At 44.3% G+C, this 19,595-nt stretch overlaps 1 protein-coding gene across 1 annotated transcript; it reads left to right on the top strand.

Annotated features, from left to right (window-relative positions):
• The first annotated feature begins 2,957 nt into the window (after nt 1–2,957).
• ESX1 (ESX homeobox 1) lies at nt 2,958–19,200 on the top strand. Its single transcript, XM_060086425.1, has 6 exons — nt 2,958–3,072; nt 3,966–4,160; nt 4,325–4,664; nt 5,708–5,753; nt 8,839–8,958; nt 19,075–19,200. The coding sequence occupies exons 1-6, from the start codon at nt 2,958–2,960 to the stop codon at nt 19,198–19,200; spliced, it is 942 nt and encodes a 313-aa protein (XP_059942408.1).
• Nucleotides 19,201–19,595: the final 395 nt, after the last annotated feature.

Raw genomic sequence — 19,595 nt, forward strand, 5'->3', positions numbered from 1 at the left:
CATTTAGCTCCTGGGGGCTAGTGTCTAATGCCTCCAAGTAAGAGGAATAAAATATTGATTCATGCAACAACATGGATGAACTTAACATTATGCTAAGTGAAAGACACAAAAGGCCACATGTTGTATGATTCCATCTACATGATATGTCCGGTATAGGTAAATCTATAGAGACAGAAAGTACATTCATGGTTGCCAAGGGCTGGGGAAGGTGGAAATGGGGAGTGAGTGCTTAATGGGTACAAGTTACCTTCTGAAGTGATGAAAATGTTCTGGTACTTGATAGTGGTGATGATTGCACAGGATTATGAATGCACTAAATGCCACTGAATTGCACACTTTAAACTGGTAAGATAGTGAATTTTACATTATGTATATTTTACCACAATAAAAAGAGAAAAAAATACATTCATCTTTTAGTTCCATTTCTAGTAATTCTATTTGGTTCTTTCTGATATTTATTTATATCCTCCTTGTCTTTTTTACATCCTCTCAGTTATTGAAACATGTTAAACATGTTTCTAAATAGTTTGCATCTGACAATAACTTTGGGGATCTACATCTTTAGTTTATTGTTTGTACTAATAGTGGCTTTTTAAAAAAATTGTGTGTATGTTTGACTGGGCTTTATCTGTGAGAGTCTTGTTAAAATCTTAGTTAGGGGTAGACTCCTCCATAAAGGACCAGATTTGCTTCTGCCACATGTCTGGATTTGCCACTAAAAATGAATTGGGCTATGCTGATAGTATTCATTTGAACTCCCAAACCACATGAGGCCAGGCTTGTGATTGCAAACATCAAAGGACCCTAATAAGAAAGTGAAAATAAAATGTACGCTTTTTGGAAGTGGAAGAAAATATTTGCAAATCATGAAGAGTCTAGTCTCCAAATATATAAAGAACTCTTACAATGCTTTAACAAAAAGACAAGCACCCAGTTAATAAATAGGCAAAAGGCATGAACAGACATTTCTCAAAGATATACAAAGGCCAATAAGCACATGAAAATATGCTCAACATCATTAATCATCAGAAAAAATGTAAATCAAAACCACAGTGATACCACTTCACACCCACTAGGATGGCTATAATTTTTTAAAAACCCCGAAAATAACAAGGGTTGGCAAGGATTTGGATAAATTGGAACCCTCATACATTGTTGGTAGGAATGTAAAATAGTGCAGCTGCTATGGAAAACAGTTTGGTGTTTCCTCAAAAAGTTAAACGTATGACCCAGTAACTCCACTCCTAAATATATACCTAAAAGAATTGAAGACAGATATTCAAACAAAACTTGTACACGAATGTTCATAGCAATCAAAGCAGTGCTATTCACAATCACCAAAAGGTGGAAACAACTCAAATGTACATCAGATGCAAATGAATAAACAAAATGTGGTCTATTTGTACAATGGAATATGATTCAATCATAAAAATTAATGAGGTACTGATACATGGCACAACATGGTAACCTCAGAAACATGACACTAAGTGAAAAAAGTCAGACACAATTGATCACAAATTGTATGATTGCATTTGCATGAAATATCCAGAATAGGAAAATCCATAGAAATAGAAAGTACATTAGTGGGACTTCCCTGGTGGTACAGTGGTTAAGAATCCACCTTCAAACTCCCCAACATATTTTAATTTATTTTTAAATTAAAAGAAAAAGTTAATATGATCCAGCCCAAATTATATTCGTCTTTATACCAACAGGTGTAAAATATAATTTTTTTAAAAATGTTATGGGGCTTCCCTGGTGGCGCAGTGGTTGAGAGTCTGCCTGCTGATGCAGGGGACACGGGTTCGTGCCCCGGTCTGGGAAGATCCCACATGCCACGGAGCGGCTGGGCCCGTGAGCCATGGCTGCTGAGCCTGCGCGTCCGGAGCCTGTGCTCCGCGGCGGGAGAGGCCACAACGGTGAGAGGCCCGCGTACCACATTAAAAAAATGTTATGGAGGAAGAGGCCCAAGAAAGCAGAATTGCCTAGGGCCCACAAAAGTCCTAATGTGGCCCTGATACTGGGGTGGGTCTCATGACCTCTCCCTCCTGACTGTGTCTTGAAGGAACCAGTTCAGAAGCCAATGCATGCAGCACCCTGATCCTGTTAGCATCCCCTCAGTGTTGAGAAAAGTAAAGGGACCACATTTGGGAAACCCAGCACTCCTGGATCCCAAATCTCTGGCTTAGGGAGACTCAGCCAAGGCCCTGGTGCAAGGGGGAAGAGGCTTGAACCAGCGCAGGAGGAGGTAGCCCAGGAGGAGGTGGACTGGCACTCAGGATTTTTTTTTTTTTTTTTTTTTTTTTGGCCACGCTTTGCGGCATGTGGGATCTTAGTTCCCTGACCAGGGATCGAATCCGCGTCCCCTACAATGGAAGCGTGGAGTCTTAACCACTGGACCGCCAGGGAAGTCCCACTCAGGATTTTTAAAGACTGCCCAATTGCCTGCTTTCCGAAAATACCTCTCCCTCTCCTCCACTCCTGCCTGGAATCACACCATTATTTACTCCTTTGAAATACGACAGCAAGAATATTGTGAAAAGCGCACAAACTCACTCGTATGCCCATGGTCAAGTTGCCTGGCTTCCCTGGGGCTCAGTTTTCTGTGTAAAAAGAATGCGGAGATAATAATTGTGGTTGTAAAAGTAAAAGTAGGATAAATTATACACAGTGCTAGGCGGAGGACTCATTTTTTTTAAGTGATTCTTTTCCAGGTCTCACTTCGCCGACCAGGGATCGAACCCGTGCCTCCTGCAGTGGAAGCGCGGAGTCTTAACAACTGGACTGCCAGGGAAGTCCCGAAGAAGTGATTCTTATAATATGAAGGACGTCAAAACGTCCTGGAACACCTGCAAACACTTCTTGGAGGAAGAACTACAATCTTTATTCGTGGCCTGGCCCTTTTTTTGTTTGACACATCGGTAGGGAAAACAGCTCAGTAAGATAACTCTAGAAAAATGGAGAGAGAGGAGAGGAAGCGGCAATGGGGAAGGCAGGAACTCTTCCCAAGTCTACAGTACCCGCCCGGGAATAAGGCGCGCTTTAGGCGCCTTCAGAGCCGGGGGCCTTCAGGTGAGCAGCAACCCAGAACAGCAAATATTGTATGCGCCAGGAGCTGACCGTGCAGCACAGGCACGGTTGGATACATTAAGCACTTAGCAAGTTTCTATTTTTGCACTCTGCCGTGGGTTCATTACAAAATATCTAAAGTCCTTGTAGCTTTCTCAAGAGGCACGTGGGGCTTCTTGCATGCATCTGAGCACCGGGACTGCTTTGCAAACCTAACCGCAAACTCCAGGTCTCGGAATGAAGGGTGGGGTCTAATTTCAAAAACCCGGTGCAAACAGCCTCCGCGCCAATCATTTCGTCTTAACCACTAGCTGGATTCGCGGATTTTGTGCGCGAATGTAACAAAATCAGATAGTCCCATCCATTCCACCAACTTCTAGGGAGGGAGAACCTTGCTCAGAGCCCGGTGTAAGATAAACTAACTTCGCTTTAGCGCGCTTTGTTTTCTGGGGCTCGTGCTTTACCCAGCTGTATCTCTCCGCCTTTTCCTCTGGGGAAGCAAGGAACACCGCAACACTGCCGGGTTGCGGAACATCGAGGGCTCGGCGGAAGAATATTCTCCAAACACTTAACAAGCTCCAGGAGCTAGTGTGAAGTCTTGCCCCCCGCCCGCAAACTGCTTTCGCAGTCCAGCACAGCCCCTTCCTCCAACCATACACTTCGTACAAGTTGGAAGCAGTCAGTTAAAAGAGTCACCCTTCCCCAAACAAGCGTGCCCACCACCAGCACCACTCACACGCACTCGCCCTATTTTTTTACACATCCTGGCCGCGAGCATGCCCCTAACGAGCCCCACCTACCCCAACGAGAGGCAATGCAAATTCTGGCAGGGGGCGTCTAAACAACGCAAGCGCGTTGCTTTGAACCCGCGGAAGCACCATACCGCTCTATATAAGGCGCGCAAGCCCCAGCGTCGGCGCCAGAAGAGGTCCCGGCGCCAGAAGAAGAGCCTCGAGGTAGTTGCCACGGCCCCAGGGCGGAGTCCTCTGAAGCGCAAGGCTTCGTCGACAGCAATCAAGGCATGGCGTGCAGCGACCGTGACACCGGCTACCGCAGCCCGGGGGTCGACGAGGACGAGGAAGAACTTCATAGTTAGTGTCTAGACGGGGACAGGTGCTTCGGCAAATTCCAGAAAAGGAATTTTCCCTGGGAAGGGCAGGTGGACGGGATGCTGCGTGGCAGCGGCCATCCTGCAGCCCGCGCACCGTGGGCTCTCTCGCCCCGGTCTCTCCCTTTTGCTTTTCTCTTTTCCCAGATGCGGAGCCTACCTTGAACTCGGAGAATGTAACCGGAGGAGAGAAGGAGGTTACGCCGCCCGAACCTGAGCCCAGAGAAGAAGCAGCAGCAGCAGCAGCAGCAGCAGACTTCTTGGATGAGGTCAATCTCAACTTACTGGACGAAAACCGTGAGGGCGGCGGCGGCGGCGGCGGTCTTCAGCCCCCGCAGCAGCAGGAGGAGCTGGCCCCTCCGGCCGCCGAGGGGCCACAGATCTTACCGAGAGAGCCGCGCCGCCACCGTAGGGTGTTCACCGACTTGCAGGTGTGGGAGCTGGTGAACGCTTTCCAGCGCAATCTTTACCCCGACGTGTTCGCGCGGTAAGTGGCTGGCTCCGGAGACGCCTAGTTCTCCAGGAGCCCGCGCTCATCCCAGGGCGCCTTAGGTTCTTTCCCAGGACCCTCCCCCTCCTCTCCTGGGCCAAAAGCTCGAGGCTCGAGGGCGCCGGGTCCGCCCTAGCTCTCTGGGCGTGGGGCAATGCCTGTAGAGCTTGCAGGGGTGCAAGACAGGAGCGGAACTCGGGTGGAGCAAGGAAGGCAGAGCCGATTAATCCTGCTTTAATTTAAAATCTCGGTAATTTGTTCATCATGGAGTTTTGCATTCATTTTTACATTTTGAAAATTGCATTAAAATATTTATCGTAATTACTCCGCTTTTTCGTGCCCTTTAAATTTTGCTCACGAGGCGACATTGGCCTCACCCTAGTCTTGGCCCTGCCTCGTGGAGCGCCGTTTCCAGGCGACAGAGTTTCGACCCTTAGAAACCAGTGACTTATTCCCGTCGCTTACCTTCCCCGGAGACCTTGTGGTCCAGACAAGGGGAAGGCCTGTTTTCGCCCGCTAGCAATGGGAGACGAGGACAAATAGGTGTGAGGTTTAGGGGCGCCCTTTCAGGTTCCATTGTATTCAATCTTCGCCCGCTAAAGAGCAAAAAGAATTTCCCTTGATCGCTTGGCCAGCGTGGTTTGAAGTTTGTCCTTGAGGGTTTACCACTTCCTTTTACAGTAAACAGAAATACTCTGGTTCAGAACGCCAATTTTTTTGTATTTTGGCGTTTTATTTTATTTATTTATTTATTTTTAGCATTTTTTTGGAGTATAATTGCTTTACAATACTGTGTTAGTTTCCCACAAACGAAAAAAATTAATTGAGCCATATTCGACTAACAGATACACTATCAGGAATTTTAATATGTATTCCCTTTTCATATTTTATTTAACAGATGAGTTGTCCATGGGAAAACCCTCCCTAAAGTAAACCTCAAGCTGTATTACAGAAAACTGCGGGGAGGGGTATAGAAATGTAAATGATATATTTTATCCACAACTCCAAATACTGAACATTTGCACTTTTCACCCCCTCAGAGAGGAGCTTGCAAGACGCTTGAATTTGCCTGAAGCCACTGTGCAGGTCAGTAAATCTTAATTTTAAAATTTGCAGGGCAGCCATTCTAAAACATGCTTTAGGTTTTGTCCTGGAAACTCTCAAGTTGGTGTGTTTTGTTGTATTTTCCGTGTTTAGCAAATAACTTTTGAACAATGGGTGCTTTGGGAGTGGGAAATAGGACAAGTAAGTTCAAGCTTATGGAAATTGTACTTTACCAGAGGGAATTCGATTTCATAAAGGGAAAAATATAAAACACACACGTCTCTCCTCCTCTCTTTATACACACACACACACACACACACACACACACGCACGCACACTTTATTTTCCAATAAATAAAGTTCATCTCCCTCTAACGCTGGCATTCTTTAGGAAGGATGTTAGTACTTTCTGAAGGAATATTTCTATGTGGAATTTATTGGGGGTCAGTCTCACCTAGGAAGTATTCAAATGAATACAGTGAAGAGCTAGGTTATAAGAAAGTTCAACTGTACTAAATTATTTAAAATACTTAAAACCAGGCATAAGCTCTTGGCTAAATGAGTGAACTTATAAATATTTAGACATTGGGGTGAGAGAGTAATTCAAACACAGAACATAGTACATGAGTAACTAATACACATTTAGTTAAACTGAAACTGATGCCCGGGGGTGGCTAAAAAGTCCAAGTTCCCGTGCCTAATCCTCCTGCCGCTGTTTTTAAGTGTTTTGCAAATCAGTGTAGAGAGTGGCAGTCTTAAATTCTAATTTTCTTGGAAGACTTTGATGTCAGCCTGAAGACATTGCTAAAATATTGCAGTTACGGTGGTAATGGGAAAAGGTTTGTAAGCTTTGGAAAATTATCCTCAAAAAATGAATCCAAAAAAGAGAAAGAATAATTTTGAATAAAATTCCACTGACCTAAGAAGGAGTGAAAGGTTAGAGAAGAATCGTATACACTCAAATATATGCATCTCAGGTGACATACAAATTCAACTTTATGAAACTACTAAATGAATAAGTGGATATTCTCTTGAAGAATTTTTAACATCTAAGATTTTTTTATCCTTTTTGGTGGTATTGTTTTGAAAAGGTGGGTTTCCGGAATTTGCTTGGTTGTAAGGGTGATCTCACTTCAGGCCAGATTCTCACCTGTGCTAATTTAAAATACTTTTTCATTTATTCCGGCAGTGATTACAAATTTGTAGATCATGGAATCAAAAAGTGACTATCTGAGGTCATAGAACACCATAGTTACATCGAAGAAGTATTTTTCCCCCTCAATATAAATATATAAATAAATGAATATACATATATGTATATATATATCTCAGATGGCTTACTTGTTTTGCCCCAGAGCACATGCATGAGTACAGTGATGGAAACATACTGCCCCTCTGTCCGTGGTATGCAGAAAAGCAGGCCACTGGATGGTGGCATCCTAATGCCACAGGCTGGACCAACAGTCAGGCTTGGTCTCAGGATGAGTCTCAGACAGGCAAGGTAAACCCAGAGGAAAAGAAAAACAAGGTTTGCTGAATTGCTTTTCCTCATGCCTTGGTTTGCATAGTCCTCTTAATGGATTTCTGAAGGGAAGATGAGCCAGAAGACACAAGTAAGGAAAAAGACAGTGTTCTCATAAATTTCCAAACACTACGGCATGAATTTCCCCAAGAAACTTAATAGATGCTTCCCCCACCCAACTTGTGCAAATATAGTAGATCTCTTTTATGAAACCAGTATTGGGAATATGGACCTAATATTGGCCCATACCAAAATTTGCCATACGTGGGCTTTTGGTTATGTTTAGGGAGATTAGACCACAGGTACATTTGAATCCCTCCAAAATGAGCTCTATTACAGTGGGCTTCTTCAAACTATATATCCATGTAGTAGAAGGACACCAAATCCTAAAATGGGAGAGAGAGAAGGTGGCTTCGGGCAGGCAGAGAGAAGAGGCCATTTGTCTCACTTAAAATCTGCCATTTGGGCACGTCCAAAAGGATTAAGTACAATGTGAACTCCATCAACTAGTACACTAAGAGGACACTAAAGTCTAATTGATAGCTTGTTTGTTTGTTTGTTTGTTAATATTTGGCAAGCATTTAGGGGGGAGCCTCTTTTGTGACCCCTGTCCCCACAGGATTGAACATAATTGGACCTTCCTGCCTTAGGAATGAGTGATGGGAGTGGGGTCTCCTGGTTAAGGAGTGAAGCTGGCAGGGCCTTGGGTACCCTAACACTCTGGGTAACAGTGGCTCCTGTCCAGCATCCTGAAACTGAAGCTGGGACCGAATGAGCTGACCTTGACCTGAGCCCAGAAAGGTTTGGAGGGTAGGGCAAATTGGAGAATACAAAATTGACAGTGTGACAATAGGGTGCCCAATATCTTATCTGAGGAAAAGGATATTGGGTTTAGTGAATTTGGATTTAGTTAAGCTAAACTTTCCTTAACACTAACGGCTGAAATATCAAGGCAGTGTCCAGGGCTTCAGCACCTTTCATGTCCCAGCAAGACAAGCCACAAAGTCCCTGGGACCCCCATGATCAGGCCTCCATTGACATACCGTCTGTTTTAAGTCTTACGAGGTTTCAGAGAAAGAATGATCTGTTAAACATCATTGAAGGAAACCTTCTGTCTAAAAGCGCACCATGCCCCTATGGATTAGTTACTTCAGACTGAAGATGGGCTTTGCAAATAGAGTATGGTTCCCCTCGGTATGACTTTAATTGGACCCATCTTTATCCCACACTCAGCTTCCCTCACAACCATGATGACACTACTCCTGGTGAGAAGGGGGTGGAGGCAGCTGGACAGCGATAGTCCAACAGCAGGGACCTGGTGCAATTCATCAGTTAGGCCTGCATCCAGGACTTGGAAAAAAACCCATTAAGGAATATTAAAAATGAGAGACAAATCAATGTGCCAAAGTCTGGACTAGGCTTGGTTCACTAAGGGTTAGCTGAGGGAGGTGTGCTGTTTGCTTTCCTAAGATATTTTAGCAATAAAGGAATAGCTTCTCCTGCTGCAGTGTAAAATCTCAATGGCAGACTTGCATGGTGCGTGTTTTCTATTATGACATTAACTGTTCAATATACTAAACCAATCTCTTTTTCCCTCTGATTGAAGGTTTGGTTTCAGAACAGAAGGGCCAAGTTGAGAAGACAACAGAGGGAACTGATGTCCAGAAATCTGATGCCCACTGCCTTGCACCGCCACATGGGGATATATTTTGATGGGCCCCGTCAGGTAGTCCATGTTATAAGGCCTGCATATAGAAATGTTCCTGCAGTGCCACTGCCAGTCATACCACTTGCACCACCTGTGCTATTCAGGCCACCACATCTGCCACTCAGGCCACCCTGGATGCCTTTGCCACCCCCACCACCTGTGCCTCCCTTTGCTGTGGCCCCTGTAGATATGCCATGGGGCCCTGTCATCAATGATTTTTTCCCAGGTCGCATTTTCTGAATATGTTATGCATGACAGTTCTTCCATTGTATCTTTCTGCCAGATAGAAGTTGTTCACAGCACCTGAAAAGCAATTCATCAAAATCCTGTTAGATTAATTGAATAAGTGGAAAAAATCACTGCCTGTTGTTTTTGGAGAGCACATTGTCTTTTCAATAAAGATGCAAGTTAGCAATATATTGATTTTTGCTGTCAAATGGACTAAGTTGGGTATGCATGGGAATGGCTAAGGCAATGCAATTCAAACAGAATGTCGAATAAGCTTCCTTTCATAATGTAATAGCTCTGAGTCACCATAATAAGTAACAGAGTCCTCCCAGTGCCTGTGGCAGGTTTACACTGACCACACGTTCTCCTCCCCCCATCCCCATCCGTACCCTGACCCATTGGGAGCACATACATGTGCAAGATGGGAAGGGATGACCCTCTGGTGAGAATACAGTGTGTTTCCAGGCAGGAACATGTCCTATTCAAGGAGCTCAACAGCCATGGGCTCTAAGGGAATCTTCCTAAGAGGCTGCTCACAGGGCTGTAAAGAAAGGAGGTGACAGCCAAACATCCATCCGGTACTCTCCAGATTCTGTTCACTGCCCTCCATTTTATGGAGGTGATAGGGGAATAGGAACCATTCTGGTTCCAAGACACAAGAGGGGGCTCCATTAAGATCAGAAAATGGTTCTCTGTTTTCTCACCCTGCACTCCCAGCCCAAAAGAGCCTATTATTGTAGCTTCCCCAGCCCAGAGGCAGACAATCACACGCTGAAGTGTATTTTGTCACCCTCAACATCTGAGAGATGGTCCCCTGAACAGAGTTCCAGAATAGGCACTCATTAAAAAAGAAGCAGATCTTTGCTTTACCCATAATGTCTTCTTCATGTAAAACTGCCAGGTGAGAAAAGAAAAACAAAAATGGGAGGTGGGAAAAGGAGGCCAGGCCAACTATTTTTAAAATATTACTTTCTTTTCAGTAGAACTCATGCTTCTTATCAATTTCTAGCAATGTACAGTGATTTTATGAACAGTCATGCTATGAAGTGACTGCAGTGACTTCAGATAGGGGTGTCACAGTGACACCAGAATTTCCTCGTACAGGAAGTGGGTTGGGGAGAAGGGGCTTATCAAAGACAAGTTTCACAGCAGTTACATGTTCCTAGTTTGAAGGGAGGCTTTATTTTCATGGAAAAGCATATGACTTTTGCAGTATTGTCCAATACTTTGCATTCCTTTCTTCCCTCCCTTCACACATATGGATGCCAAATGTCAGCAAGGTGGTTGTATCAAATGTGGGACTCCTGCAGAAAAGAGGTTATTGCTACTGCAGAGGCCCCAGCCCCTGTTGGGAGTGAGGAACAGCCAGGATGCGCCTGTGCATACCCATTGCCATCCTCCCCCAGTGATTTTGAAACAACCATTCTGATTTCCCATTTTTGCCCCCTTTCCTTCTTGTTAAACATCAGGTTCCTCAATGCCGTAAGTCCTCTTGGAACTACGGGATCCGTACAAATTGAAGCTCCAGGACCCCATACAGCTTTGCCACCCTGAGACTCAAACAGTACCCACTGCACAAATCCCACAGTTTACTCTCAGATTCAGTCTGACAAACACAGAACATTTTTTCATCTCAGGCTGCCTGGAAGAAACAAAAAGTAAATACCCTTCCCCATAAGTGGATGGGGTCTTCAAGAGACATATATACTAATTTAAAAAACATAGGACTAGGGCTTCCCTGGTGGCGCAGTGGTTGAGAGTCTGCCTGCCGATGCAGGGGACACGGGTTTGTGCCCCAGTCCGGGAAGATCCCACATGCTGCAGAGCGGCTAGGCCCGTGAGCCATGGCTGCTGAGCCTGCGCGTCCGGAGCCTGTGCTCCGCAACGGGAGAGGCCACAACAGTGAGAGGCCCACGTACCAAAAAAAAACAAAAACAAAAAACAGAAAAAAGAAAACATAGGACTTCCCTGGTGGCTCAGTGGTTAAGAATCCGCCTGCCAATGCAGGGGACATGGGTTCGATCCCTGGTCTGGGAAGAGCCACATTCCGCGGAGCAACTAAGCCCATGTGCCACAACTGCTGAGCCTGTGCTCTAGAACCTGTGTGCCACAACTGCTGAGCCCACGTGCTGCAACTAATGACGCTCGCGCACCTACAGCCTGTGCTCCGCAACAAGGGAAGCCACTGCAATGAGAAGCCCGCGTACTGCAATGAAGCGTAGCCCCCGCTCACTGCAAGTAGAGAAAGCCCACGTACAGCAACGAAGACCCGACACAGCCAAAAATAATAAAAATTAAAAACACACATCGGGCTTCCCTGGTGGCACAGTGTTTGGGAGTCCGCCTGCCGATGCAGGGGACGCGGGTTCGTGCCCCGGTCCAGGGGGATCCCACATGCCGCGGAGCGGCTGGGCCCGCGAGCCATGGCCGCTGAGCCTGCGCGTCCAGAGCCTGTGCTCCGCAACGGGAGAGGCCACAACAGTGAGAGGCCCGCATACCGCAAAAACAAACAAACAAACAAAAAACACAAAAAAACCCCACACATCTTCTTCCAGGTGCCAGATGATTTAAGGAAGGATGTTGGGATGGAGGCAGAGGAAATATGCAAAACCTTTCTGCATAAGATAGGTTCCCCTCAGTCTAGGTTTTAAAAGGGAGAGGTCTTTTAAAATAATCTCACAAATAGCATCCTCTTAAAGTGAATTTCAAATATCCCCAAAGCATAGATCATAAATTAATTATTTTAATATAAGGAAATTATTTCCATTTATTGAAAATCATTAGAAATTGACTATGGGCAAATATATTTACCTGAGATAGATGATCTATAAAGACCTGGCAGTTTTGTGTGACAAATTTTAAAAGCATAATCTCAGGAGAAGTACAAGTGCTTCAGCATTTTACAGTAATAATTCTGGATGTGCTCTTTTTCCTAAAGTTGTTTCACATTGATGAACACATGACGGTTTTCACAATAGTCATTTTTTTAATTTTTATTTTTTTTATTTTTGGTTGTGTTGGGTCTTTGTTGCTGTGCGCGGGCTTTTCTCTGGTTGCAGCGAGCAGGGTCTACTCTTTGTTGTGGTGCACTGGCTTCTCTTTGCGGTGGCTTCTCTTGTGGAGCATGGGCTCTAGACACACAGGCTTCAGTAGTTGTGACACAGGGGCTCAGTCGTTGTGGCTCGTGGGCTCTAGAGCGGAAGCTCAGTAGTTGTGGTGCATGGGCTTAGCTGCTCTGGAACATGTGGGATCTTCCCAGACCAGGGCTCGAACCTATGTCCCCTGCATTGGCAGGCGGATTGTTAACCACAGCGCCTCCAGGGAAGCCCACACAATAGTCATTTTTATGGTCAAATTAAGCAGGGAGAAGGTATGAGGTATTTGGGGGGAAAGCAAGCTTTTTTGATTAGAATTAGATTTATGTAACCTGGATCTTGTTTCAAACAAATCTAGTCAGAACCTTGGAGGTCTAACTTGGAAGAGTCTGAGAATCAAAATCCCAGCCATCCTTTGGACTACAAGTACTTAGGAAAAAAGGGCAAGGAAAGGAGAGACTAGAAATAATTATTTGGTTGAGAATACAAGGATCTTCCTTGAGATTGGGGTGGAAAGTGACTTTTTAAACAAAGAGTTACAGTACTGTAAGTGTATTTTTTTAATTTATTTATTTTGGCAGCATTGGGTCTTCGTTGTTGTGCATGGGCTTTCTCTAGTTGCGGCGAGTGGGGGCTACTCTTCGTTGCAGTGTGCAGGCTTCTCATTGCGGTGGCTTCTCTTGTTGCGGAGCATGGGCTCTAGGCACGTGGGCTTCAGTAGTTGCGGTGCATGGACTCAGTAGTTGTGGCTCACGGGCTCTAGGGTACAGGCTCGGTAGTTGTGGCACACGGGCTTAGTTGCTGCCCGGCATGTGGGATCTTCCCAGACCAGGGCTCAGATCTGTGTCCCCTGCATTGGCAGGCAGATTCTTAACTACTGCACCACCTGGGAAGTCCCTGTAAGTGTATTTTTATAAAGGGGAAGAGAGTTTGATCTGAGGTGTTTTCAAAAAAGCAATCAGACATTTGCTTGCATTCTGAACATAGGGTAATGTGCTTAAAGTTGGGCTTGCTCTGAACACATACAGATATACTGTTTTCCCACCCAGACATTTAGTGCTGGTATGACTCTTGGAATTGATGGAAACCTGAAAGTAAAATACCAGAGTCCTTCCCTGTATTTCCTGATTGGTAAATCCTACTTTGTCTAATTTGAATCCTGTAGCCCAGGGCCTCCTGTTGATGATGGTGGGGGAGCTGGTGTAAAGTGGTACATAGACAGGGGTTCTCAGACCTTGAGTGGACACTTGCTGGAGGCAAATCATATCATAATCTACCTCTCATCATACACCCCTCTTCCTAAGAATGCTGCACGAAATTATCATTTGGGGATTCATTTTAGGCTTTCCTAATGCTCCCTCCCAACTAGTCAAGGCAATAGAACATCCGAAAGAGAATGAACTCTTGCGTCAGACACCTCCTCTTCTTAGCAGACACTTTCTCATCTTCCTTTAATGTACTTCCACACAAGGTCACGTTAATTTGGCAAATGAGACAAATGTTCACAAGTCCTGCAGTCAAAGGACAGTGATGACAGAGAATCAGTCCAGTCATTTCATGCCACTCTTCCAAGCCGAGTGCCTTTCTTTTTCTGAGAGAGACTAGAGGAAGAGACCCTGGTATTCTCTCTGAACTGGAGGGGGCTTTCACGGTCATCCAGTCCACTCCCTTCATTTTGCAGATGAGAAAACACAGGCCCAGAGCAGTGGAGTGGTCTGCCTTGGGTAGCATGCACAGTTCATCCTGGAGAAGGCCAGCCTCTGTGTGGCCATACCCTCCCCTGAGCCCAGGATTTCCAAGCCAGCGGCAGCACACACAAGGCCAGGTTCAGCTCCTCTGTGCTCATCACCTCCATCCGCCCAGAACTCTTTCCTTCAAGGGGCTACAAACTCAAGGCTCCTTCCCAAGCTTTGGCACTGGGCCATTTTACATCTAGGAAAAGTAAGCAGCTTCCCCTGAAGGCATGCAGTATCCTGGTGTCTACTCTTGAACGATGAACAGCAGGGGCTTAAGAGAGTGATGCAGTTTTGTACCCTCCTCACAAAAGGCCAAGTGTGCTTCCATTACAATAACCCGCGTTTCTCCCAATCTCCTGGCAAAGCTGTGCCTGCCAACTGGCAGCACAGAACATAGGCCATAGCCAGCTCTGGGCTTGTGTTGAATTAACTTTTTTTGTAAAGTAGGCTAATAGTTTGGAAACTGTCATTATGCAATTAGTATTCATTTTGAAATGTGGTATTTATGCTTTTCCTTGATCAATGTCACACTCTCTCCTTCTCAGATGTCACTGCAATGCTCTGGGGCAGGGACCCAAAGTGCAATGGTGTAAATTTAATTTTCAAATCCACCCTGATGGTCTGCATGCCTCCCTATGCAAAGCATAGATCTTAAGGAGACTGTCTGGATTCCCAACATTTACATGCAAATATTTTTAGACTCTAGGAGTACAAAAGACTCCCTCTGAAAGCACACTCTGTTGTGCTTCACAAACAAGAGGACACAAGTGATTGAAGAGGCGACACCCAGGCATGGGCAGCATAATTGATACACCTGGACCCTTCTGAACCACAGTCCCCAGACAAAACTAGGGCCTCTCTAAGAACTGCAGAACTGGAACACAATTTTCTATTCTTGGCCCAAGAATCTTGGTTTAGGAAAAAACAGGAGGCAGAGTAGAGATTAAGGAATAGTCTGACCAGTTCCCCTTGAACAAGGGAGACAAAGAGATGAAGCAAAAGATGTTTTGAAGTCAGGAGTGGAAATAAAAGGCCTTGGTGACCCACGTGCATGGCTGGGCCCTGAGCTGTTGCTGGGGAGTAGGGAGCTGGGGAGTTAGTGGACACTGGCAGCTGAGTAGTGTCTCTGGGAGGTAGCCAGTGGGGCACAAGGAGGTGGCCCCGGCCAGCTGAGCTTTAGAAAAAAGAAGAAAGGAAAAACAGAAGTCAGGTTAATATGCAAATCAGTCCCTAATATCTCCTTCCACAGTCCCCATTACAAGATAACTCAAATGATCACTTCAAGAGGTCTCACCAGGATTGAAATATTCATGAGAAAAAAGGGAAAGTCAGCACAGAGAGGGAACCCTACTACCATGTGATTGCCCCTGGCCCAGGTCCCCAGCCCCAGCACCTCAAAATAAAAACAAACAATAAACCCCACCCAAAATTGTTCTATACCTTCATTTTATCCTGGAGGAATTTCTAAGGATGTCCAATGAATTCCATGGGCTCACCCACCATGTCAAAACCTCAACTCCAACAAGGAGTCAGATGGAAATATTGCAGGGTGCTAAGTTGGTTCTTCTGTTGTTTATTTAACACAAAAGCTTAGACTTCAGGAAACTGCATGGCCAAATCTGTTCTTGCATTAGGTGAACATATTCTATAGCCTCATAACTCTCTCGGCTTAACACTCTATTTAAGAGAGTGATAGTTTAATTAGGTCCCGTTTGTTAATTTTTGTTTTTATTTTCATTACTCTAGGAGGTGGATCGAAAAAGATCTTACTGCGACTTATGTCAAACAGTGTTCTGCCTATGTTTAAGTGGAATTCCCTGGCGGTCCAGAGGTTAGGGCTCCATGCATGCCATTTACAGCAACATGGATGGACCTAGAGATTGTGATACTGAGTGAAGTAAGTCAGACAGAGAAAGATAAATAGCATATGATATCGCCTATATGTGGAATCTAAAAAAGTGGTACAAATGAACTTATTTACAAATCAGAAACAGACTCACAGATGTAGAAAACAAACTTATGGTTACCAAGGGGGAAAGGGGGGTTGATAAACTGGGAGATTGGGATTGACATATACACACTACTATATATAAAATAGATAACTAATAAGAACTGAGTGTATAGCACAGGGAACTCTACTCAGTACTCTGTAATGGCCTATATGGGAAAATAATCTAAAAAAGAGTGGATATATGTATATGTATAACTAATTCACTTTGCTGTACACCTGAAACTAACACAACATTGTAAATCAACTATATTCCAATAAAACTCAATTTTTAAAAAAGTGATCAATCCATTCATTCCAAACAGAAAGTAAGGAAGCTGGTTACCAGCTGTGATCCTAGTAAACATGTGGAACATGAAGAGATGAGGAAGTCTTCTTCACAAGTCATGAGATCACTGTCCAGGAGTAACAAGCAAAGTGAAGGCCAGAAAGCAAGGTCCTTTAGCCTCACCCTACTCCTCCTTATCATCTCCTCCCCTGCGAACCATGAGAAAGCCTCAATTCACTGGCAAAAATCAAAAGGTATTTTTTTACCTCTTTATCGGGTTATAATTGTTTTACAATGCTGTGTTAGTTTCTGCTGTACGACAAAGTGCCTCAGCTATGTGTACACATATATCCCCATATCTCTTCCCTCTTGCGTCTCCCTCCCACCCTCCCTATCCCACCCCCTAGGTGGTCACACAGCAGCGAGCTGATCTCCCTGTGCTATGCGGCTGCTTCCCACTAGCTACCTATTTTACACGTGGTAGTGTATATATGTCAATGCTAATATCTCAATTCGTCCCAGTCTCCCCTTCCCCCGCTGTGTCCACAAGTCTCTTCTCTACATCTGCGTCTCTATTCCTGCCTTGCCACTAGGTTCATCAGTACCATTTTTCTAGATTCCATATATACGTGTCAAATGGTATTTTTAATAACTCTTTTACTACCTCCTCTGCTACATTTCAGGGACCTGTGCACAAGTGTAGTTTCTTCTCCCATATAACTGATAAGCCTTATAACACTATACACCATCCTCTGAATTAAATAACATCACATTTGCAAGGAACTTCAGTTTATCAGGACTGTATATTTATTACGCGAAAAAACAAATTGCCAGGAAAGTATTTTTCCCTTTTCTCCGTTTTTTTAAATTTTAATTTTCCTGGGTTTTTTTTCCTGTTGCTTTCATTGTGTTATGCTTTGTATAATCTTTTAAAGAAAGTCCCAGGGGTCAGCACACATTCAGTCTAATTGCCTACATCTTTTCCAGTTACTGTCTCAGCAAAGAAATTTGATCTCCAGAATGATGAGTCTGAAATACTACAACCTCACAGCCTATCCCCAGAACATGCCATGCTCATTTCTGACCCTACATCCTTGCTTGTACTATTCCTGTGCACTTCCCTCATCTAGCTGAATCATTCAGGGCTTACCTGCTTCTCTTTTGCCTTTTCCTCCTCCTGTCACAGCTCCTCCCTTTCCTAATCCTGCCTACCCAGCTGTTGCCTCCCTTCCCCACATCCTGTAGCCTTGAGGTATAGATCAGAATCTTCATAGCTTCTGGCAACTCACTGAAACTTAACCATTTCATCGATGTAATTCTTATATCCCTTACCTGCACAGGAAGCACCTGAAATTTCTGCCTACTGCATCTCCTATTTTCTTGTTCCCCAATTTCACCAAGGATGTTGCAGAATTCAAAAAACAAAAAACAAAACAGTGGTAATGGATGGTAACAGCTAAAATTTCCTGAGGGCTTATGATGTGTCACATACTGTGCTGAGCAATATGCATGGATTGTGATGATCATTATTTTGCAGAGAGGGAAACTAAGACACAAAGAGGATAAGTAAGCTGCCCAAAATCACACAGCTGATGAGAGGCTATAATAGAATTCAAACCAAAGTCTTTTTTACTTTGATGTATACATACTCGTTGAAGTAAACATTGAATTTTGTTTACTATGCTCTAAGTTTGAGAGGAAAATGGACTAATGAATGTTTTCACAAGTTTTTCAACAGAAAAGATGGAAATACACAAAAGATGATTTTCTTGTTAAATTTCAATTCATCAGAAAGCTCCATTAAGAAGAAGAACCCCATTTCTTGGACACTCTGATGTATTAAGCATTTACTTTAATATATCATCATGTAATTTTCTGGATAAAACTTAAGCAGGTAAAATCATTCTGTATCAACCTGGCTTTTTTTTTTTAATTTTTTCTTCTACCTGAACTATTGAATATTTAATTGTATCCCTTTTTCTCTGTTTTAAGCTGTCCTTTTTAAAAGAGAACATGATCTCCCTTTCTCTGGGTGAATTATAAGCAGTCTATGAACACACAATATCATTGGAATCTGGAAGTGTCATACTTTAAAAAGCAAGGCAAAATCAGAGCATGAACGTAACCAACTCTCTCCTACTTTGAATCCAATGCTTCCAAAATGTTCCTATTTTAGTGGTTTTGTGTGTGTGTGTGTGTGTGTGTGTGTGTGTGTGTGTTGTTTATTGGTATAGTTTGTCTGGCAATACTTATAAAAGCAGTTCGTGGATCACATATATGGCCAAATGATTTTCAGTAAGGGTGCCAAGACCATTCAATAGGGAAAGGACAGTCTCTTCAACAAATGGTGCTAGGAAAACTGTATATCCACTTGCAAAAAAATGAAGGTGGACTCTTACCTTACACCATATCCAAAAATTCCCTCAATGTGGATCAAAAACCTAAATAACCTCTTCCCTTAGGGAACTGTTGCACTCAAATGCTCTGTCCTAGTCATGCTCTGAGCTCTGCATTATTGGCTCTTCTCTCTTTTGGGGGGGATTATTGGCTCTTTTCTCTTTTGCACAAACGTGCACATGAGATCTTCAGCTTGAAAATATCCCAATGGTCGCATTAGTCTATTTCATTCTGTGCTTCTTTGGGGCATTAGAATGTCCCCCAGTAGCTGCCGAGTTGCTCCCAGTGAGGTCAAACAAGAAACAATTGTCCATTTATGGCAGAGTTTTTCCAATGTGAAATTCCAACTGGCTAACCCAAGAAGTTCGGGAAATATTTCGTAAATCTAGTGGCCTAATACAGGGGTCCCCAACCTCCGAGGCGCGGACCGGTAGCGGGCCTCGGCCTGTTAGGAAACCGGGCACACAGCAGGAGGTGGGCGGCGGGCGAGAGAGCAAAGCTTCACCCATCACTCGCATTACTGCCTGAACCATTCCCCTCCCCGCCCCGCACCTGCCGTGGAAAAACTGTCTTCCACGAAAACCGGTCCCTGGTGCCAAAAAGGTTGGGGACCGCTGGCTTAATATCATCAAACTCCTTCCTATAGAAAACATGAACAATTCTTCATCAGAGAAGAAAGCCTGGTGAGCCAGGGACTGACAAAGCCAGCACCCCAGAAGGGTGCCCCTGCTCACAAGTCTGCATTAACTAAGAGATATTCAGGAAGGAAATTTTAAAAAGTCTTTTCAAAAACAGATTAGTGATTAAATGTTCTTTTTTAGTCTTGCAATCGTTTAAACAGTTAGTGGCATAACTGGTAAGGACCCACATATTCAAATGGACATAGACTATAAAAAGCCCCACCCTACCCCTACCCCCGCCCC

This window comes from Mesoplodon densirostris, chromosome X (genome assembly GCF_025265405.1).
Source record: "Mesoplodon densirostris isolate mMesDen1 chromosome X, mMesDen1 primary haplotype, whole genome shotgun sequence".
In the NCBI taxonomy this organism is placed as follows: domain Eukaryota; kingdom Metazoa; phylum Chordata; class Mammalia; order Artiodactyla; family Ziphiidae; genus Mesoplodon; species Mesoplodon densirostris.